General features: G+C 42.2%; 1 protein-coding gene across 7 annotated transcripts in view; it reads right to left on the bottom strand.

Annotated features, from left to right (window-relative positions):
• Positions 1 to 21,698, bottom strand: part of GPR143 (G protein-coupled receptor 143) — a 50,337-nt gene extending 28,639 nt beyond the window's left edge. Inside the window, exons 1-7 of one of the 7 annotated variants that reach the window (XM_034757307.1) lie at positions 21,408 to 21,698; positions 20,415 to 20,582; positions 15,458 to 15,705; positions 13,726 to 13,835; positions 7,353 to 7,447; positions 4,177 to 4,269; positions 1,739 to 1,848 (exon numbers count right to left, since the gene is read on the bottom strand). In XM_034757307.1, the coding sequence (XP_034613198.1) occupies positions 1,739 to 1,848; positions 4,177 to 4,269; positions 7,353 to 7,447; positions 13,726 to 13,835; positions 15,458 to 15,698 (649 nt within the window). In that variant the 5' untranslated portion in view covers positions 15,699 to 15,705; positions 20,415 to 20,582; positions 21,408 to 21,698. Of the gene's footprint in view, positions 1 to 1,738; positions 1,849 to 4,176; positions 4,270 to 7,352; positions 7,448 to 13,725; positions 13,836 to 15,457; positions 15,706 to 20,414; positions 20,648 to 21,407 lie in introns of those variants that run through there. The other 6 variants (XM_034757306.1, XM_034757309.1, XM_034757308.1 and 3 more) reach the window with 6 other exon arrangements.
• Positions 21,699 to 23,803: the final 2,105 nt, after the last annotated feature.

The following is a 23,803-nucleotide window of genomic DNA, read 5'->3' as shown; positions in this document are numbered from 1 at the left end:
GAGACTGAAAGGATATGGCTGCTCTAGTCATCAATATTGGTTCACTTTACAGCACGGAAGCTAGGGTGCAGCCTGAAGTAACCCTTATTCACTGAAGAGAAGATAAAGAAGTGTAGCCTCTATATACCTATAGGACTGCAGGTACCAAGGCAACATCAGAAGAGCCTTCCTTATTGGCCCTCAATAATGTGCTTCATCACCTTAATCAAGATGTAGCTGCTCCTGGATGCCCAGGTAGCTGCAGTTGCCAAGTCAGTCATCTGTGCTTGGAAAGGGGTTTGTCTCCTTTTATTTGCTTATTATTAGAGAACAGTTTACATCTGTGCTCTGCTCTGACTACCAGCAGATTTCTGGGTAAAGTCTAAAGAGTTTTTGACCTTATAAAGGCTTTGGCGGTCAGGGAGAGAGAGAGAGAGACTCCTTTTCTTCTCATATGGTACCATGGCAACTATGATCTACTAATAAGCTGAGATCCCCCTCCTCATCTAAATGGACTGTGGTCTTGATGAGGGCTCTTGGCTCTGACACAAACTTCCTACTGTATATGTATATATATGTATATATATCTTCCTACTGTATTTTCCACTCCATACATCTGATTAAATGAGTTTTAGCCCACGAAAGCTTATGCCCAAATAAATTTGTTAGTCTCTAAGGTGCCACAAGTACTCTTCGTTGTTTAAACTTCCTACTGTGGTTCACCAGAACCCTGGTATGATGGATATGGGGGAACTGTCTTTTTGTTCTGTGTGTACAGTGCCTGGCACAATGAGGTCTTGGTTCTGGCTGGAGCCTCTAGGATATAAACAATACAAATTATTATTTTATTGTTATTAAAAACCTGTCTGTTTTCTCAGCCTTTTTCTTGGAAGTGGGGATTAAGGAATGAGGGAAGGAAGGGAAGATGGGACAGAGATTGCATTTGTAATGGCATTGGGGGGGTTTCAGGAGTTTTTTATATATATTTTAGTATGTGTATATTTTAATGCAAACTTGTGGATTTATATTATGTAATACACTGAGCATTGGGTGGGTGTAATATTAAATACAAAACTTGGGATTGTTTGGCTCCAAAGTTTTATTTCAAGCTCCTCTCTCGAATACATGTAGATGTGGTCATCAGGCCCCTGAGGAAGTTGTGTACAAGCCCAATTTCAGGCCTTTGTTCCTAAGATCAAAGTCATGAGTAACCAAATTCCAATCATATTTGACCACATGTAAAACTAATATCTGACTCCATGTGCAATTAATGAGAGGGCTGCAGAGAAGCCAATTTCATTACAATATCTCAGTGACTTAGACCTTGTCTACACTAGAGAATAATCCTGACTTCAACTCTCAGTGGCCAATGATAGCTGCACCAGTTCAAGCCCCTAGCATAGACAGTTCAGTCTGTTATAAGTACCAGGGCAGCTTTGCTAAATTTCGAGAAGATGCAATGCAGTTTTGTCCATCTACAATAGTGTTTTTGAACCAGCACAGCTACGTTGATGGTGTTGTTGGCCACCAATGCCCATACCTGGAGCAAATCCCCCATGTAGACAGAGCCCTGCTTTTGGTACCTAGCTGTTATGCTAAAAAATCCTGGTGCATTTCTTTCCCTTGACTAGTTGCATCCTTACATGGCCTTGTTCATAAGGGACTCCCCCACAGATCAGGATATACAGACATAGCTTTTACATTACTATTATTTTTTTACATCACATATACTAACTAATGTTAACATTTAAGAACTTACCTCCTGTTACTGTCCTTCTAAAGAGGATTGGATTGGCCACCAAAACTAGCAGAAGTGGGGCATAGGTAGTGATGTAATGAGGAATTGCATGCTGCAGGCCATTTTCACAACTGAGAAGAGACCATTAAAAGATTAATTCTTCTTCACACCTTGTAGTCTTGGCTATTCTACTTACATCACATTTAGCTAAAAATATGGAATGAAATAAACAGATCCAAAAATGTTGTGACACATTGATTCTGGCCAGCTCAAGTGAGTCACAAAGTAGACTATTGAAATACAGTCGAGTTTCAATGCTTCCTTCCAACAATTTGGGTGGAAGGGAAAAAAAATGAAGCTAAGACAGGGTGAAAGAAGAAGGGATAATAGGATACAGAACTTCTTTGGCATGATCTTCTCCCTCTCTAGGAGCCTGTGGAAGCCTTAATCCTCCACTTTCCATGGCCATGTCAGGGATGGGCTATGGGGCAAGTAAGCACCCATTTTATGTGGCATGTTTCTCTCTGGTCCTGGCAGAAACTCAAGCAGATGACTGAAGGGTCATATTGGTTATGTCTATACTGCAGCTGGGAGATGTGATTTTTTTCAGCACTTTGAACAGACTTGTGCTAGCCCTGCTTGAGATAGCATGCTAAAAATAGCAATGAGGGTGTGTGCCCCTACTGCAGTCTACACCGCTATTTTTAGCATGCTAGCTCATGTCTGTCTACCTATGCTGGGAATCATGCCTCCCCAGCTGCAGTGTAGACATACCCATTGACTCTGAGTTATGTGTATAAATTGTTTTATTTGGAACTTACCAAAGTTAAGTTATTCATAAGAACTTAAGAATGGCCCTACTGGGTCACACCAAAGATCCATTTAGCCCAGTATCCTGTCTTCTGACGGCAGTCAGTGCCAGGTGTCCCAGAGGGAATGAACAGAACAGGTAATCATCAAGTGATCCATCCCCTGTTGCCCATTCCCAGCTTCTGGCAAACAGAGGCTAGGGACACCATTCCTGCCCATCCTGGCTAATAGCCATTGGTGGACCTATCCTCCATTAATTTATCTAGTTCTTTTTTGAACCCTGTTATGGTCTTGGCCTTCACAACATCCTCTGACAGGGAGTTCCACAGGTTGACTGTGCGTTGTCTGAAGAAATACTTCCTTTTATTTGTTTTAAACCTGCTGCCTATTAATTTCATTTGGTGACCCCTAGTTCTTGTATTATGAGAAGTAGTAAACAACACTTCCTTATCTACTTTCTCTACAGCAGTCATGATTTTATAGACCTCATTCATATCTCCCCTTAGCCATCTCTTTTCCAAGCTAAAAAGTTCCAGTCTTATTAATCTCTCCTCATACAGAAGCCGTTCCATACCCCTAATCATTTTTGTTGCCCTTTTCTGAACCTTTTCCAATTCTAATATATTTTTTTTGAGATGGGGCGACCACATATGCACACAGTATTCAAGATGTGGGCATACCATGGATTTATATAGAGGCAACATGATATTTTCTATCCTATTACCTATCTCTTTCTTAATTATTCCCAGGATTCTGTTCGCTTTTTTGACTGCCACTGCACATTGAGCAGATGTTTTCAGAGAACTATCCACAATGACTCCAAGATCTCTTTCTTGAGTGGTAACAGCTAATTTAGACCCCCTCATTTTATATTCAGTGATCAAACCATACACAAGTATAAGAACATCTTTGGGACATCACTAGTTGTTTGTTTTTCAGTGGTTGGGACCCAAAGTAGGAGTAGATGGTCCTGGTGCATAATCAGTGATTGAAGGAAACGTGAGTTTTGAGGAGGAATTTAAAAGAGGAAGGGATCACACAAGCAAAGGGAGGCTGTTTCAGGCATAGGGGTTAGCCTGATGCTAAAGTAGAGAGTCATGAGTAGGAGAAGAGTTGGATGGACAGAGTAAAGGGCATGAGAGAAATAGGATATGGTATTTTTAAGGCCATGCCTACTCTACCACTTATGACGGCAAAACTTACATTGCTCAGGGGCGTGAAAAAAATGCACACACACCCCCAGCGACAAGTTTCCCTGGCATAAGTGGTAGTGTGCACAGGGCTATGTTGTCAGGAGAGTTTCTCCCACCAACATAGCTACCGCCGCTCATCGGGGGGTGGTTTAACCATGTTGATGGGAGATCTCTCTCTTGTTGGCAGAGAGCGGCTACACGCGAGATCTTACAGCAGTGCAGTTGCATCGGTACAGCTGTGCCACTGTAAGATCTCTAGTGTAGACATAGCTTAATTCACTCAGGGCCAAATTTGCTCTAACGTTCCTTACTGTAAATCCGGAGTAACTTCATTGACTCCAATATTCGGCATTTACACTCTTGTAATTGGGGTAAAAACTTGACCCCCCATCTCCAAAACTGACAAAGTCATTCAAGTAATCAGAGAGCTAGATTTTTTTTTAATGTCTTGCTTACCTAGCAACGGAAGGGTAGTAAAGCATGGCAATTCCCTCCACACACAGCAGGATTGCCAGGCCCCATGTCATCATGTGGTACAACACAATTGTACTGGAAGCACATGAAATGGAAAAGCAGCTGTTAATGTCACCCATCATGTGCATTTGGAATTGCTTTAGAATTTCACATTGCAACCATTCAAAAGAATTGTACATATATGCAGGTAGAACAACATCCCACTGGCAGTATAGTAACTAGGAAAAGGTAAAGCGGTTTGGGAAAAATAAGAGCTGGGCTAAGTCAATGCAATTGTTCAGATTGAGATAAGAGGCCCTGCCTCTGTCTATTCCTGTCAACAGAGCTGTAAGTGACTCTTGCCCACACAAGCCTCTAGGAGTCCCCCCAGGCTCCCTCCCTTCCTGTGACCCACGGAGGTGGAGCTTGGGGTGGGAAAAGCTATAAAGAGAAGGAAGAAGGGCTCCCCAAACAGCGTGAACAGTCACATAAACTTCAGCCCTTTCGGGGATTTGGAAATCACAAACTTTAACAGTTATGATCGGATAGCTCAGTGGTTTGAGCATTGGCCTGCTAAACCCAGGGTTGTGAGTTCAATCCTTGAGGGGGCCACCTAGGGGTTTGGGGCAAAATCAGTACTTGGTCCTGCTAGTGAAGGCAGGGGGCTGGACTTGATGACCTTTCAAGGTCCCTTCCAGTTCTAGGAGATAGGATATCTCCATTAAAACAAAACAAAACATTTTGCTTCATCTACATCAACAAGGGCCTGATCCAGACCCTGCTGAAGTCAATGGGAGTTTTTCTATTGACTTCAGTAGGCTGAGAGTCAGGACCTGAAAGTTTTGCGACTGATTTTGGTGGGAGCAGAATCAAGCCCATATTGCGTCAGGCTAGAGTGGTGTGACTTACATATAATGTCTCTGAACACTTGAATCACTGCCCATAGGAAATAATATGAATGTCATTACAGCACATAGCCTTGTCTGACACAGGGAATTTAGATAACCTTGATGGAAATAATTAGGGTAAAATATGTGAAGAATTTTCATAATATACACTAGAAATCACGTAGTCTAGCTTTTTACTGCTTAACAGTTCCATAATTCCTGGGCATCAAAGCTTCACTATATATGTAAAATTCAAGTTTGTCCTATACAGGCCAGGGTTAATACTAGTTTAAATTGGGGACTTTTGTACTTGTTCTGGAGATGCACATAACAACATCTGCCAATTGCACTGTGTCTCCAATATCCGATTGCTCAATATTGTCTGGGTATAATATCACATAATTCTGTGCTCAGTACTGGCAAACTGAAGGTCTTTTTGTTCTTCTAACTCCAAAAATGGGCAGCCAATTTAGAAAAATCTTTATATTTTGTCTCTAGTATAACAGCATGGCCATTTATCAGAGGGGTAGCCGTGTTAGTCTGAATCTGTAAAAAGCAACAAAGGGTCCTGTGGCACCTTTGAGACTAACAGAAGTATTGGAATGCAAGACTTGCATCTGAAGAAGTGAGGCTCTTACCCATGAAAGCTTATGCTCCCAATACTTCTGTTAGTCTCAAAGGTGCCACAGGGCCCTCAGCATGGCCATTGTACTCAAAGAGTAGTTATCAATGGTTGGCTGTCAAACTGGGAGGGTGTTTCTACTGGGGTTCCTCCTGGGCTCAGTATTGTTCAATATTTTCATTAATGAGTTGAATAATGGAATAGAAAGTATGCTTAAAAAATTTGCAGATGACACAAAATTGGAGGGGTTGCAAGCACTTTGGAGACCTGGTTTAAAATTCAAAATGACCTTGACAAATTGGAGAATTGATCTGAATTCAACTAAATGAAATTCAATAAAGACAAGTACAAAGTACTTCACTTAGGAAGGAAAAAATCAAATGCACCACTACAATATGGGGAATAACTGGCTAGGTTGTGTTTCTTCTGAAAAGGATCTGAGGATTATAGTGGACCACAAATTGAATACGAGTTGTGAATATGATGCAGCTGCAAAAAGAGACTAATATGCTGGGGTGTATTAAAAGGAGTGTTGTATGTATAACAAAGGAGATAATTGTTCTGCTATATTCAGCACTGCTGAGGCACCAGCTGGAGTATTGTGTCCTATTCTGGGTACCACAATTTTGAAAAGATGTGGACAAATTGGAAAGAGTCCAGAGGAGAGCAACAAAAATGATTTAAAAAAAATTAGAAAACCTGACCAATGAGGAAAGGTTGAAAAAATTGGGCATGCTTACTCTTGAGAAAAGATGACTGAGGGGTGACCTGATATGTCTTCCAATATGTTTAGGGCTGCTATAAAGAGGATGGTGACCAACTGTTCTCATGTCCACTGAAGGTAGAAGAAGTAGTAGTAATGGGCTTAATCTGCAGCAAGGGAGATTTAGGTTTGGTATTAGGAAAATCTTTCTTATTATAAGGGTAGTTAAGCTCTGGAATAGGCTTCCAAAGGAGGTCATAATTAGAAGCGTTTGAAAACAAGTTGGACAAATGCCTGTCAGGGTTGGTCTAGGTTTACTTGGTACTGCCAGAGCACAGGGGACTGGACTCGATGACTTCTGGAGGTCACTTCCAGCCCTACATTTCTATGATTCTATTAGTGCCAGAGAGTTTAGATACGCCAGTGACGGGCACTATAGAAGACATATAATACATAAGGTTATTTTTTTCTTTTCTTGAAAAAATGTTCTATAAAATGAAAACATCAACAGGACACTAACAACAGCATTGAAAAGAAGATAAAACCTCAAATCCTGAAGCAAAAATTGTAGGTGTATTTCAACACTTTTTTTTTTTTCAGAATAACATTTTATTGCTACAAGTTTCAATTCATGGTGTAGATTAGGGACTGGAGTGAAATCTTGGCTCCACTGGAATCAATGGGACTTATTCCATTGACTTCAACGGAGGTAGGATTTCACCCCAGATTTTCAAAGTTTAGGTGCATGCAACTGCATGCAAGTTTGTAATCAATAATGGATCATATTCATGGCCCTTTAAGCACCTAGCATACTAATATGTGGTTTGCATATGCACATCAGATGTTTGTGTATGCTTCATTTGTGTGCCTGAATACATGCATACAAAGATGCACACCTAATGTAGAAAGTAAAGCTGTAGATATTTAATTAGTTAAAATTAAAAATTAGTTAATTTCACTTTGGTACCTTAGCCCTGCTGATCTTCTAACCACCAAGTAGGAATCTACAGCATAGCAAAACAGCCACCAGAAGCCAGCACTGTACAAGAGCTGGATCCACATCTGCAGAAGGAAAAGATTACGTTGTGTCACAGCCGCTGACAAAGTCTCTAATGGTATGTCTACACTACCCGCTGGATCGGCGGGCAGCGATCGATCTAGCGGGGTTCAATTTATTGCGTCTAGTCTAGACACGATAAATCGATCCTCGAGCACTCTCCAGTTGACTCCAGTACTCCACCACCACGAGAGGCGCAGGCGGAGTCAATGGGGGAGCGGCAGCAGTTGACTCACCGCAGTGAAGACACTGCAGTGAGTAGGTCTAAGTATGTCGACTTCAGCTACGTTATTCACGTAGCTGAAGTTGCGTAACTTAGATTGATTTCCCCTCCTCCCGCCTCCAGTGTAGACCAGGGCTAAGTGACCAGGACAAAATAAAACTCTCTGTGACTTCTAGCCCTGATGAGACCACATTCAAGCATGTTTAATGGAATGTGTGTGGTTTTGTAACAGAGATCCATGAGGGGCCAAATCTTGCTCAGAATCACAGGAGTAGTCCCACTGAAGCCAACTGGTCTATTCATATGAATAGGTTGAGCAGAATTTGGCCCCTTTTGATAAGCTTGCTTTACTCCTGCCCAGAAGAGATATTAACCTTGCCTAACCTTAACTCTGAATTTTACATGTGCATCCAAAAGTAAAACATTTTTGGTTACATTCATAAAGAGATTTATAGTGAGAATGTTTGAAATTACTGTATTTGCACATTAGTGCCTCTCCTGTAGCTGAGGGCTTGTCTAAACTTACAGTTAAATCAGCACTGCTGCGATTGATGCAGGGGTGTCGATTTAACAGGTCTGGTGAAGGCAAGCTAAGTTGATAGCAGAGTGCTCTCCTGTCAACCTCTGTACTCCACCTCTCTGAGAGGCAGAAGGTATGTCGGCGGGAGAACATCTCCTGTCAACACAGCGCAATGTAGTCAGTACTGTAAGTTGACCTAAGTTATGTCGACTTCAGTTACATAATTTATGTAACTGAAGTAGTGTAACTTAGGTCGATTGACAGCTTTAGTGTAGACCAGCCCTGAGACGTGAGAGAAGGACTTGTATCTCTTAATCATTGTAGCTATATTGTACTTCATATTCTGGGAAGTGAATGTAAAAGGAAATTATTATGTGTAGTCAACAATCTCTGTTCCCAAGAGAAACAGCAACAAAAAAGAGATGGGTGGTAGTGAAATGTCCACACTTTAATTCTGATGTTTTTTTTCAGTAATGACCCAAAGTGCTGTGCACAGGTTTAAGTCAAGCTACATTCCACTGTATTTGACAGTTGACAATTCTCATTTTTTCTCATGAGTATACATAAAGATATCTGACCTTTTCCTCTGTGTTTACAAATTCCAAAATTCTTTCCCTGATGAGCTGGTTCTTTACAGCATACTTTCCCCCACTTTTTAATTAGTCTGAAACATGTTTACTATTCAATTTAATGTTCCTCTGAGCCCCTCTTTCATTTTGGCTCCATTTTCATCTGAATATCCTTTGCCATGGTTCCATAGTAGCATCTCTTTACCAGGCAGAGACCATGATGCATCAGTGATGGCTACAAGTCTGAAAACAAATCCCTGGTATTCCCTCCTCCACAATCTGAAAATACTCCTTTTCCCCAGAGATGTTGATCCTTGGCCCAATCACTAAAGCCATCAATACACCTTCAGGCTCCAATAATTTCATCACTGGAATGCACTTTATTCAAAGCATTCAGTGTATAACTTGAGCTTAGTTTTAAATTTTTTTTCTTTGTAAGATGTCCATTTGAAAAATAATATTTAAAAAATTCCATTTAAAAGAATCTGTGGGCTTGATTCACTCAAGATCTGCACTGGCTTCTTCCACCTCATTAGGGAAGATAGAGCTAGTCAATACTGCCTCAAACAGATTTGTGCTTCATCTGTCCAAGATGGGGTATTAGTAGGTGTTTGCTACTGACCACCAAATCACACTTGGGAAGAGACTGACTGGCTCCTTATGCACCTATCTGTAATGTGTAGGGGGAAAAAGCAGTGTAATCCTGGGGGAATTCAATCAGAGTGACATATGTTGGAGGTCAATGCTACCAGAACTAAAACATCCTTGGGATTTCTAAATACTACAGATGGCAAAAAGTGTGGCATCCAACATAGGAGAATTCTATTTTAGACCTCATTTTGACAGATACAGAAGAACTGATCACAGAAATAAAAATTAATGGTAACTTAGGTACAAGCCTTGATCATCTTTATTATGTGCAAGCAGAATAAAGTCCAGACCAATTATATTTATAATAGGTGGTTTAAAAGGATCAATTTCACAAAGCAGAAAACTATTATGATCCAAATAAGCTGGGAGGAAGAATTTAATCAGGAAAAGATTAATAATAATTTGTAATTGTTTAAGAATGCCTTACTAGATGGCCAAAAAAACACAATCCCACAACTAAGGAAGAAGGCCATATTGGTTGAAAAGCCGACCTGGTTTAGAAAGGAAGTGAAGGCAGCCATTTTATATATTAAAACAAATAGAAGAAAAGGGAAGTTGATAGTAATGAATACAAATCAGAAGTTAGGAATTGTAGAAAACTGATGATGGAATCAAAGGGACTCAAGAAGAAATCTATGGCCAGCAGAGTTAAGCACAAAAAGAAGAATTTTTAAAAATATATTAGGAACAAAAAAATCCTTACATTACTAGATGGCAATGGTAGAAATATCAATAATAATATAGAAAATGCAGAAGTGTTTAATACATATTTTTTCTGTATTTAAGGAACAAAGCAGATGTAGTCATCATCTTATAATACTCTTTCCATTCCACTTGTATCTCAGGAGGATGTTGAACAGCAGCTAGTAAAATTAGATATTTTTAAATCAGCAGGCCCAGATAAATAGCATCTAAGAGTTTTTAAAGAGTTGCCTGAGTAGCTAAGTGGAATGTAATGTTTATTTTAAATAAGTCTTGAAACCATGGGGAAGTTTCCATAGACTAGAAGAAAACCAATGTGCCAATTTTTAAGAAGAGTATACGAGATGACCTGGGTACTTATAGGCCGGTCAGTCTGACATCAATCCTGAGCAAGATAATGGGGCAGCTGATACTGGACTCAATTGATAAAGAATCAAAGGAGGGTAATATAATTAATGCAAATCAATGTGGATTTATGGAAAATAGATCCTGTCAAACTAATTTCATCTTCTTTTTTGATGAGATTACAAGTTTAGTTGATAAAGGTAATAGTGTTGATGTAATAAACTGAGACTCCTATAAGGCATTTGTCTTGGTACCACACAACATTTGTTAAAGAACTACAAGATCAACATGGCACGCATTAAATGGATTAAAAACTAGCTAACTGATAGGTCTCAAAATGTATTTGAAAATGAGGAATCATTGACCACAGTGATTTGTTCTTGGCTCTATTCTATTTAATATTTTTATCAATGACCTGGAAGAAAAATATAACATCATCACTGATAAAGTTTCCAGATGACACAAAAATTGGGGTAAGTGGTAAATAATGACAATGACAGGTCACTGATTCAGAGAAATCTGGATTGTTTGGTAAGCTGGGCGCAAGCAAACTATATGTGTTTTAATACAGCTAATTATAAATGTATTAATCTAGGAACAAAAAAGTAGGCCATACTTACAGGATGGGGGACTCTATCCTGGGAAGCAGTGACTCTGAAAAAGATTTGGTCGGGGGAGGGTGGATAACTAGCTGAACATGAACTCCCAGTGTGGTGCTGTGGCTAAAAGGGTTAACATGATCCTTGGATGCATAAACAGGAGAATGTGTATTTAGCACTGGTGTGACCACTGCTGGAATCTGTGTCCAGTTACAGTGTCCACAATTTAAGAAGAACGTTGATAAATTGGAGAGGGTTCAGAATGAGAACAATTAAAGGATTAGTGCCTTTGGTGTCCTGTTTTATAGTGATAGACTCAAGGAGTTCAATCTATTAAGCTTAACAAAAGAGAACATTAAAGGTATCAACATGGGAAATATATATTTGAAATGGGCTCTTCAATCTAGCAGAGAAAGGTAAACCACAATCTAAGGGCTGGATTCAGAGGTGCCAGAAGAGGGGGGGACCAGGGAGCCATGGCCCTCCTACTTTCCACCTGTCCACTTTTTGCCATGGGCTCCACCCCAGCCTCTCCTCTTCCCCCCGAGGCCAAGGGTCCATGGCTCACAGCCCGCTCTGGCTTCTGGCTTGGCCAGGGGCGGGGACTTGGACAGAAGGGGCAGGGTGAGGGTCCCTGGCCCCTCAACTTTTGGAAAGGCTCTGCTGCCCCTGGCTGGAATCTGAAGATAGACAAATTCAGATTGGAGATTGTTAAAGATTTATGCCTAATGAGAGTAATTAACCATTGGCAAAAGTTACTAAGGGTTGTGTTAAATTCTCAATCCTTGGCAATTTTAAAATCAAGATTGGTGGTGGTTCTTCTAAAAGATTTGCTCTACGGTGGTCCCTTCTGGCCCTGGAATCTATGGGGGAAAAAGTCAGCAGGAAGTAGATACATCCTCGTTCTACTCATCCCCTGGGTAGTCTCTGCTGGCTGCCAAGTAGAACTGCCAGTCCTGGTGGAAACCTCTGGGAGTGTGGCATTGTAAACACAATCTGTTCTTTCTTGGGGGTGTATCTACTTTGGAGTCAGTTTTCCCTGCTTGTATGGGGGGGTGTCTCCCAAGGCGATGAATCAAGGCCTATTTGGTTTAAGGCCAGAATGCATGGCATTTTGTTTTTTAAACAAAATCAAGAAAATACATTTTACATGACTATAAGTGGTTTCATGAATTCTAATGAGAATAAGGTGGGAGAAGGGAGTAGGAAGAGGGTTATTTGTCATTTTGTTTTCTGAAATGTAAACATTCCCTTGCACTGTTACAGACACAAATATTGCAGTATTTTTCTAGAGCAAAAGAGCCAGAAAATGAATCTTTGAACCAACCCTGATGCTGGCCAGTCATATTTCATCATCCATGCTGGGATCAAGACAAAAAATAAACAGCATCAATGGTAAAAACTTTGTTTAAAATATTCATTCAATGTTAACATAGTGAAATTACGATGTTTTCAGAATTGCACTTTACTGCTGCAAAATTTTTATCTTGGCAAGTTTTCTTTCTTCTTTTTCTTTTTTGAAAAAAAATCAGGCTTGGACTATGATACAAGTTTGTACCCAGTGAACAAGGAATAATGTTTTTCCTTTGTTTTTTCTACTTGTACCTGGCAAGACTCAGAAGTGTGTGATGCAAAATAGAGAGGGATTAGAAAAGGTTGTAGTATGACTGATTTTTGGCTGTATGGTACGTATAGTTTAATGTGGAAATTGTCATTCAGATTTGTAGCAGTTGGTTACAGGTTTCTGTACAACACCATGATATTATGTCTTTTCAAACCTAATCAGATTTTTGTTTTAGTGTAAAAAAAGATCCTTAGCAACATTTAGATTGTAATTATAGTATTGTACATGCTTGATCGGAAATTCTTTGGGTACCCAATATTCCCACTGGCTTTTCATAAGTCTTTGTTCTGTCCTATTTGTCAGACTCCATATTACTGTAAAAACTGTGAATTGAAATGAATATTGGTCAGATATAGCATTTATATGCCATTTAAGTTTATACATCGCCCCATATTTGAACCCCATTCAAAGTATGAATGACAGTGTAATAAACCCCTGCAAACAGTTTTGTCACTTTGAAATTCCTGAGATTTGCAAGCACTCCAGAATTATTCAGGCCAACCATATTTTTCATTTAGCAGAAGGGGTAAACTCCCCACCCAAGATTTCCTGTCTGATTTTCAGCATACAGTATGTAATTACAAAGTACCTCACTCAGGGACCCATTTACCTTTGTCCCATACAAACCCAGAGCTTGATTTTGTCCTAAGTCATTGTACATCTGAATTACCTTATTGACTTCACTGGGGCTTGTGGGTGGTTAGGATCTCTGAAAATCAAACCATTCATTTAGATGCCCAGATATGATTTAAGCACCTAGCTTTAAGCACCCACATGTGAAAATTTTGGCCTCAGCTTTCAGGAAATAGCTCGCACTCCTCCCACTCTAAGCTGTTGCTGCATAGCAGGGCGTGCCAATGCTTGTACCTCGTGAGCAATTAATACATTTCTCTTGTTTTTTCGCTTGTAGGGCTTGGGAGAGGCAGAAACCCATTATACTTATAGATCTGAATGATAGTTCAATTTTCTTTAGATCAGGAAGAGTTTGTCCTTCAGGCTTCCTTTATCAAATTAGTGTCCCTAGCAAGAAAAAGAGAGTTTTGTACTTACTGCACTTCCCACACAGAAGGCAGAAGGCCACACATCAGTTCCATTCACCACAGAGATGTTTGCTATGAAGTCTGGGAAGCCTATCCATACAGTTGATCTGAAGATTATACCTAATGGGAAAATTCATTAGTGTTCTGAATGTGTTAATATGTTTTAAGTCACATACTTGCACAGTTAGCCTGGTTTTTACATGTGAACAAAGCAAGGACTGTGCTTGAATTGAGCACAAGACAACTCAATTATTTAAATTTCACCATAATCTATCAGTGAATGCTGTACCAAAGTTTGAAGTTGCTGTGGTCTAAAATGCTCTGTTCTATTTAAAAAAAACTTCATTTCATTAACACTGACACACATTTCTCTAAAATGAACTAGATAACATCTCACAGGCTGTCATCAAATGAAAGTAATCTCATAATTAAAGCATTTTCTTTTTACTTCTTTTCTCTGTTATATTTGCATATATCAATGTTCTTACATTCATTTCTCTTTAACTCTTTACATTTTAGTATTAAAGGTATTTTTATACCCTTAATCTATTCTCATTTTTGCAAACAACTCTTTTCCTCTTTTTCAAATGAATGAAACAAATAACATTCTCAATACTGCTTTAAAAGACATCACAGCTTGCAATCAGTGAAGATGTCTATTCTTATTACAATGTGATAGCACTACCCATGATGCTTTATATACCATTTAACGAGAATTGATCCCTGCCCAGGAAAGATTACAAAGGGTCTCAGACAAAGATGATACAAGACAATTGGTTTTGATTTGTCAATATAATTAAAACAGAAAAACCTCTGTCACATTTTTGACCTCATCAAATTAAAGGGCTGGCTATCCAGATTCTTATATAGGTGCTCTTTACTGTATCATCTGAGCAAATCTCAAAGGTAGAGAACAATACCTATAGGTGTCTCACCCTTCATCCCAGCCACAGGACTTCAGATTATATTATTTATTATTATTTTATTTATTTATATTATTTATTTCATCATTTTATATAAAATGTGAGAGTAAAGATATTGCAGCAAAGCCTGGATGAAGAGGAAGTTCTGCATTTAGCTCTGAACATGGTGCAATTAGTGTTAATTTATACTTTGGCAGCACGTTTCATAGTCTGGCAGATTAGAATTAGACACCACTTTAGTTTTGACACATGGGTGTTCATGCATATTGCCTCATTCTTCCTCTTCCTCAGCCTGTTCTCTCCTTGTGACCAGGCAGGGCATTGGATGAGGAAGATTCTTATAGATTTCAATACCCTATCTATAGCACAATCTAAAGCAGCCCTCTTGGGTTTGTTGCTCATGCGATTTGCCCAGTTGAGTAGCTGGCATTTTCATAATGCTACAGCCTTTGTTTGGAGTGTTTAAGGATCAGAAGAATGTTTTTAAAAGCTAGTCTTTATGGACAATTACGTTTTGGATCTGTCAGCCATTGAAAAAACTTCCAACATCTGTCTGCTTGGATTTTGTTAGTTTTAGGTGCAGATTTTGAAGAGTGCTTGGTTTTAAATGTGAACTGTTAAACCTAACATTCAAAAAAATCTCTCTTCCATGAAGACCCATTATTTCCTAGCATCCCTTAACCCAAATCTACCAGCAAAACAGAAACAATATTCTTCCATCCCAGAGCGCTTTAGGTTGCTACATGGATCCATTTAGCCACACTGCCTCCAGGCAGAGGGAATCCACTCTAGGGCAAGGCACAACAAGCTGGTCCTTACCTAGGCCACCCAGGATGTCACAAACGGAGATGAGGAGAAGAATGGTTGAGGATGAAGCTTTTGGCATCTTCCGGGGACTCTGTCCCTGCTTGGGAAGGAGCTGCAGGATGCTGAGCAGCAGACTGACTGTGGCACTGCCAATGCAAACTCCACAGAAAACCTCAGGCTGGAAAGTCAGCACCAGTTGCGTGGCTGCATCCCGGTTGGGACAGCAGTAGGTCTCTAGCCTGGGAGAAGCCATGGGAGGTCTGGTTGGTGGTAGAAGAGAAGGAGCAGAAAAAATTGCTGTTGCTTCTACAAGGGAGCTTTAGCTTTTACTTGATCCTTCCCATTAGCCTTCAGTGGTGAGAATCACGCGACTGATGGATCATGTGCTGCTGCTAGTGCTAAATCCCCTGAAGCTGCCTCTCTCAGCCTCTCCCTTGAAAGGAGATCAGATCAGAACAATACCATTGCAGTGTAATCTGAAACATACTCCTTCCCTGCTCTGAGCCATTGGCAACAGTTCACTCAAATATTTCTGCTTGTACAGTATGTGATGAGGGAGGACTAAGCCCTTCAGAGCACTGAAGATGGTGTAAAATGAATGAGGATAGAGGCCCCAAGGTAGGAGCATTAGATTTTAACTCTCATTTTAGTCCCATCCCACACATCGTACTTTAATTATTGCAAATTAACTTGAGCTCTGGGTCCAAACCCAAGCACTCCCAGACTTTTGGAAGAGGAGGAGGTAGTCTAAATCCACACCCAACTCCTGAGATCCACCTCTCTTGTTAAAATCAGAAATGCTAACTCATCAGGGAGGTAAAAACAAGGCTAAAGCTATTATTCTTATCTCATTTAAACTGTAAACTGTGAAGTTTTAACATACATGAAACAGTATATATGCTGTGGGCTGATCCAGCAGTGAAAAAATTGTGGGCTATGGATTTCTCATGAGCAGTTTTTTTATTTTTGCAAGGATTTGATGTGCCAGCTTCAGAATTTGAGCAGTATTGTTTGGTTTGACTTGCATAGATTACATAGTACAATTATGTTCCTTCTTTATATGATTATTGATTCATGTTCTTATGCAAATACTCACGTTTATGAATTCAGAATTAGCTTTCCCTGAATATTTGCTTAAAATTCCCCGTGTCAACCTACGTTCTTGCTGCTAACACTGTTTGTTAGAACATATGTAAAATGTAAACACAGAAGCACTACAAACATACCTGAAGTGACTTGGATTTTTAATGGTATGAATAATTGTGGAGTTTTTTTCCAGGATGGATGCCTTAATTTTTCATGAAATTGATATCCTTCATCTACATTCAAAAATTCTGATTAACTTTAGTGGTAGTGTTGTGTATGCAAAAAATACAGGATAAACTTGCATGTTTAACACCATGTTAAGGAAAACAATTACCAGTCCTGTGCTGAATGACAAGGCATTGTTACTACCATGGGCAGCATGTAATGGAGGTGGGGGGAGGGTAAGCCACCCCAAACCTCATGCCGCTGGGTGGAGCAGTGGCTGATTTGAGGCCCACGGAAAAATCTCCCCCTGCCACAGCCCTGAGACTGGAGGGACTGACCCACTGGACAGGGAGGGAAGAGGTGGCATGGGGGCAGAATGGGAGCAGGGCCGCAGGGGAAGGGGCAAAATGGAGCGGGATCATGGGCGGAAGGGGCATAACGGGGGAGGGTCTCTGAACTCCAGCCAAGCTCTCAGCCCCCACCCCAAGCTCTCACCGCACCCAGCCAGGGCCACGGGGTGGCTGAGAGCAGTGAGTAGGGGTGTGGTTTCGGCTGGAAGAGGCAGGGCCTCGGCCAGAAGAGATGGGGCAGGGGGCAAGCCTCCCCAAGAGGAAGCTTCACCCACTGCCCATGGTCACTTCCATACATACCATGGCTACTCCGAACTCACATGGTGGCAGCATGGTTATAATGCAGAAACCCCTATTCTAAAAACAGACACCTTCTAGTTAAGCTAAAGGAGAATCTTCATTATCTGTTGACAGTATGGGTCCCATGACTCACAGGTTCTGATTCCATCTAGCAGAGGGTAATGGTGCACATTGCCACTACCCTATTCACAGTAGTATGAAATGGTCACATATTTGGTTGGCAATATTTTAAAACCATAAAGTTATAAAACCAAATGAGTGTAACTCAGACACTGCTCCATACTTTCATCTCCAAATTAATATCTAGCAGCCAAATCCTGCAGTTCCCTAGTCAGCCAAAGCTTCCACTAAATTCGGCAAGTTTTGACGGAGCAAAGACTGCTGGATCTTCTCTAAAACTTCTGTGTCTTGTGCAATAGTAAATGTGGAGGCAAGTTGGAGAAATTAAAATGATAGTTAATTAATCTGCAAGAACAGAAGAGCTGGAATGTCTGTTAAACTAGAAACATTTTAAGAGCCGTTCTACAAAAACTTCATCCCAACCAAACTTTCAGAAAGGGTAAAAGACCAGCCTTCCATTGAAGTAAATGGAAAAACTAAAAGATTCCATTCAGGTGGATTCTCACTTAAACTAAGGCCAATTTACATTATACTAGCAATGTAAAGTGGCCTTACATTTAGTGTAAATATAATGTACTCCCAGGTTGATGTACTGTATTAATGTATAATGTACTTTGCATTGTTCTGGAAGTCTGAGAGCGTGAATGCAAATGAGAATCTGACTTTTTTTTTTTTTTTTTTAAGTGATGCAAGTTCTGGCCCTAAATGACAAGCATCACATTACCAGAATGAATTCTCATTGACTGGTCATACATTACTCCTGGGGGACTTCTTTGCTACTGTGTGCATGCAGAATTCATGTCCCCCATAGATTTTTTTGCTTCCCCACAGAAAAAAAATGACTTTCTGATAGGGAAGCCTCAAGAGCGGTCATGCACCCCTCCCCAGCAGGGCTGGCACATCGATTCAGGCATCCAGAGCAGCCAGCTGAGAGGTAAATCACTGCAGGGAGGAGGGTGTGGGACTGGGGATGTCCCAGTCAGTGGCTCCTATCCTGAGGTGGGCTCAGCTTCTCTTCCCCTGCAAGGAACATCCGGGGCCAGGTCAGACCCACCCCTAGAAATTTCCCCCGGCTGCAGGGAGCTCCACATCCCCCCTCTGCCATTGCTCTTCAGCCACAGGGGGAGGGGACACTGCACGAGGAACTGCTCCCTCATCTGCCCAACTCCCATGTATCTGAACGCCCCCATACCCACACTCCCTCACCGAGCCTCACCCACCCACCCACCCACCCACCTAGAATCCCTACCCAACCAAGCCTCACCTCCTCCATCTGGAACCCTTGCACCTGGATCGCACCTGGACCCCTCCCCAGGATCGAGCCCAACACCCTCTGCATTCAGATCCCTACCAAAGCCCTACCCACTGCACCCAGACCACCCTCCACTGAGACCTATCCTGCTGAGCTCCACCCCCTACACCTGGACCACCCCAATGAGCCCCCCTGCTCCTGGACCCCCCCCATTGAGCCCCAACCAGCTGCACCTGGACTCCCACCCCACCAAGCCCCCCCCCCCTGGCATCCAGCCCCCCCCCCCCACTGAGTCCCCTACACCCAGACCCCTCCCCCACTGCTGAGCCCCATCTCCCCAAACCCAGACCCCTCCTCCCCACTGAGCCTCAACAACCTTCACCTCAACTCCCCTGCAGAGTCCTATTACCCCTGCACCCAGAACCCCCCAACAAGCCCCTGTGCATCCAGACCGTCCACTGAGCTACCTGCACCCAGATTAACCCACACAAAACCCTCTCACTTGGATCCCCCAACACTAAGCCTTCCTGACCCCACACCTGGATTCGGGGGCCAGGACTGGGTGGGCATACATGTGAGACTCTGTCCCTCTTGCCTGCTTGTTGCACTTGGCATGGAGGGGTAGGGCCATGGGGTGTTTCTGGGGCAGGCCCGGCCCTTGCGCTGTGTCAGGGTCAGGTGCAGCCTCACTGCCGAGTCTGTGTCTCGGGGAGGAGGGGGCTGCAGGGTGATCTCCCACCTCTGTGCAGCCAGTGGCCTGTGCTCCCCACTGCCATGCTGGAGCCTCCACATTTATTTATTGACAAATAAAACTTGCAGGATTTTGCAGAATTTTAAAATATTGTGTGCAGATTTTTTATTTTTTTTATGCCAAAATCCTCAGGAGTAGTACGTTAAAAGCATAACACTTTTGCCTAACAACTTCTCAGCATCAACGTTCACACTTTAACCATTTTGTGGATATCCTATACAGCAGAAAAATGAACAAGGAAAAACAGATCCATTATATTCCACTTCAAAACAGACAAGCATCTTTCCTGTCAGAACAGCAGCAGCAAAAGACAAACAGGAGAAATTATTTGGAGGAAAAGGAAATTTCAAAAGAAAGTCTATGTAATTCTTATGTGTCAATGTACTGACAACTTTCACAAGCAGACAGCTACAGTATATTCAAATCTAGCTTAGTCACTGTCAGAGAATAGCTACAATATACACTGCACATGTTCTGGGGAAAATGCACATCCTCTCCACAATTCAATTTCCACAACACTAGCCACATCAATTTTCACACAAGGTGTAACTATTTCTTTTTTGAACACCAGGTAAAGGCCATTTACTTAACATATAATCCAAAGGGCTATCCTTAGAGGGTTTTACCAGAGACCCACCCATCTGCCTGCTGACATTCTAACAGAGAATTACACAGAGAACAGAGGGAATTGTGGTCTAATAGGATCCTATTACAGGAATTTCTACTAATACTGACTGCTACAGGGGACGGGACAGAAGGATCCCAATTTGACCTCAGAGCTTCATCGCACGCGATGGCTTCCACTCTGAGGAATTACGAATGAGAAGCTCAGTTCCGTCCACACACCTAACGCCCAAATGTATAAGACAGAAATTCATTAACCGGTTAACCAAAACAGAACTAGACCAGAACCAGATAGTGTCTCCTTATCCTATTAAGACTTACCTTATCGGAGCATGAACCCCAGGGGCTGCGGTGAAGCAAAGAAAAGGGGCGAAACACCCTGTTGGCGCAGTTTCCAGTTCGCTGCAGCCATCCAGAGTCCAATGTCCGAGCTAGGAGAGTCCCGGCGGAGTCGCCAGAAACTGTCACCGAAATATCAGGTCCACCTAGCTGAGAGCCAATAACAGCCAGACAGGGATAAGGAAGAGTTGCCTTATTCTGCAGAAGAAAGGAGAGCCTTGCACCTTGGTACAAAGACTCTGTCTTACACACATTTTACCATTCCAATTATTATCCTGGGGATTTGAAATCGCATGCTTACTTACTCCTTTCCTTCGACTATGCCCTCAAAGTTTCCAACCTGTTTTCCAATCTCTCTATCTGTTGCCTGCCCGCTTGGGTCTGATCCTGCTTTTCTCGCTGAACCATCCCTTCCATGGGCACCGGCTTTTTCACTACCAATTTAGCTAGGAGGGTGGCTTTCTCAACTAGCCCCCACCCTTCCTGGTCTCTTCCCTTAAACATTCTTACTCACAAGGCTACCCGAGTCCTCCCTCATGAGGCTTGCCACCTGGGCAAAACACATGGCCCATTGGCATTTAACTATTCAATTTTCTCTTGTGTCAAACACACTGCTTTTATAGCATATACTGAGCACAAATAATTAAATTTTGACAAGTCCCTGAAGGACCGCTACTTGCTTAGCCAGTGCTTCCTTTTCTGCCTGGAAGTCCTGTCTCAAGGCTTGCAACTTGCCCTGGGCGTAGGGTTGAGCTGCTGCCTGGTTCATGATCTATGCTCTTAATTGCTCAATTCTAGTTATCAAGTACACAACTCTTCCCTTTTCTCCAACTTCTCTATTGCCCAGTCCTGCTACGACTGGGGTAGATCCACCTGACACCCTTCCCGGTCAACCGGGGTGGAGAGAGGAATGCTAAATCCCTCTCTGGTTCTCAGACTTACTGCGGCTGAGAGTAGGCACACTTTCATACTCACACACTTACATCCAGACTGGCCACGTCTGTATATAATGTTCAGAGAAGGCGCTGTGCAATCTCCAACTTGCTTCCTCTATTGGAAGGGCAGTACTTTTACGCCCTGGGGTCTCCTGGGGTGTCTTTTCAGTGATTCCAGTCCAGGCCGGCTGCCTGTGGCTTCTTCAGAGTCCCCAAACCACGCCGGCTTCAGGGTCGCAAAGGCAGACTGTTGGATCTCACTGGACAGTTAAGCTTTGCAAATGTAATCTCAGCACTGTAACTTGTATTGCCTTTGGTTTGACTATGTCTATATTTTTTCACAGCCAGCTGGGGCCGAAAGCAGTTTTTCTTTGTACTTAGCCTGGTCTGCGTTGATTCTTGACCTTGAACGCAGATTAACTTTCTCTTTATCTCTGGACCAAGCTGAATTTCAGATTAACCCGTTCCTTTCCTCAATAGACAAATTGCTCCCATTGAGGCTTTTTGGTGATTAAAAGCTCCTCTGAGATGTATGATCTTATCTAGATTGAAGGTATCTTCTAGTGGGCATTGTTTAGATGAATTTTCATGCGTGTAATGATTCCAATTCTCTAAATACCTGCAGGTTTTAGGACCATAATGTACATACATGAAATCAGATGGGGTACCCTTAGGGGGTGAGAGGGAATGCTTAGACTGTCTCCCACCCATTTTCCAATCACACACACAGGGAGGATGCCCGGTCCGCGCTAGCGGCACATAAACTAAGGATCTCTCCCTACAGGGTACTCACACAGGAGAGGCTAATGAGGATGGCCACGACCCTCCTATACCTCCCTTCAGCAAAGAGCGTCGGCTAGTCTCAGAGAGACGGCACTGCTTACTCTCGTTGCATCCAGCAAGATGATCAGACTGTCAGTGGCTCACACAGAGAGGAAAAGGGGGAGGGAAGATGGATTCACACACTCCTAGACTCAGGTAGCCTCCTCACCGGACGATGCCAGGCCAAGTTAGCCCACTGTGGGTCGGATCTCCTAAAAGATCCTCTAGTTACCGGGCTTGCGTTAGAGTAGTTCTAGTCACGAGCCAAAAGACTTCGCAGAGTACTCTGGGCGTCTTCTGATAACTCTCAATTCACACTGGTGTGTACACACACACACACACCAAGGCCTCTATTTCCAAGTACCACGATACATCTACACTATGAGGCGGTAACAACCCCTCTTGAGGCGGTAAACAACCCCTCTGTCCAGACTCAATACACTATGAGGCGGTAACAACCCCTCTTGAGGTGGTAAAAACCCCTCAGCACCGGTGCATACCTATGCATCTCTCATATGCATATGGGGGTGGCCAAACTAACAGGTCCCCAGAACCGCATACTACTACCTTAGTGGGGGCAGCAAAACAATTCCCCAGAACCGCTCTGCATCTGACCTTGCTGCACAGTCAATAAGTTCGGATGGCATGAGCCCAACAGGGACAGATGGCCCCATGGACAGTCCTCCTCCGACACCCCAATAGAGATTTCAAAAGGTCTCCTACCTCTATTGTGGCGCCATGGGGTTCGAAGGGGAACGATCCGTAGCAGCTGCCGGTGCCTCTGCGGGCATTACCATCCCGGACGAGCCCCCAAATTGTTGGAGAATAACAGAGTTCTCACTTTTTGTTTGGGTATAGCAAGTCAGATACTTTATTTTCTCTCTATCAATTGCATAGAGGGAGAGAGCTAAACAGGTCTCTCAACAGGTAAACAATTACAGCAAGCATTTATACCTTTTGTTACAGACAATAATGAGCAACAGCTGCATTTTGTTTATACATTCTGATATCTTGTTTTGCTCACTAATGTAGACTCTTAGTCTACATTCCATATTATCTACACATTATCTACACAAGGTCGCAACAACTTCTCACACAGTTCTTTCCCACTCGCCTCACACATTCCTCACTTCTACAAATCTCGCGTTATTAGGGTTACAGTTAGCCTGACTCTTGCTAACAAACTGTCATGCATTGCAATCCCCTTCCTGTCAGTTCTTTCTCTGCTTCCACATCACAAACAAAGTGATTTTCTTGGTTTCACTGTACCTCATAGAGGAAGTCTTTCTACATGATAAAATGACCTCACAATTCAATGTAATTGATACACTTAGGCTCAGGGCTGGATAATCACGATTGGTACACTGGAAGAGCTGTATGAAGAATTTTATAGAATATCTCAGTATGCCATGCTGGAGTCTGTAGTATTGATCCCATGCTTCATTGTATGCCTGACCCTACTGTCCTTGTGCACACAAAGCTGCCATTGTGCTTAGTGGAATTATGTATACGTAAAGATAGAAAGAACAGGATTACATCTGAATTTTTGATATCACCAGCTTATTAAAGAAAATGTGAAAAATGAAGTCATTGGCTACTTTCGCATCTTTTTGG

Source organism: Trachemys scripta, chromosome 1 (genome assembly GCF_013100865.1).
Source record: "Trachemys scripta elegans isolate TJP31775 chromosome 1, CAS_Tse_1.0, whole genome shotgun sequence".
NCBI lineage: Eukaryota > Metazoa > Chordata > Testudines > Emydidae > Trachemys > Trachemys scripta.
Note: the sequence above shows the minus strand (reverse complement) of the source record. Positions and strands in the feature narration are given on the sequence as shown.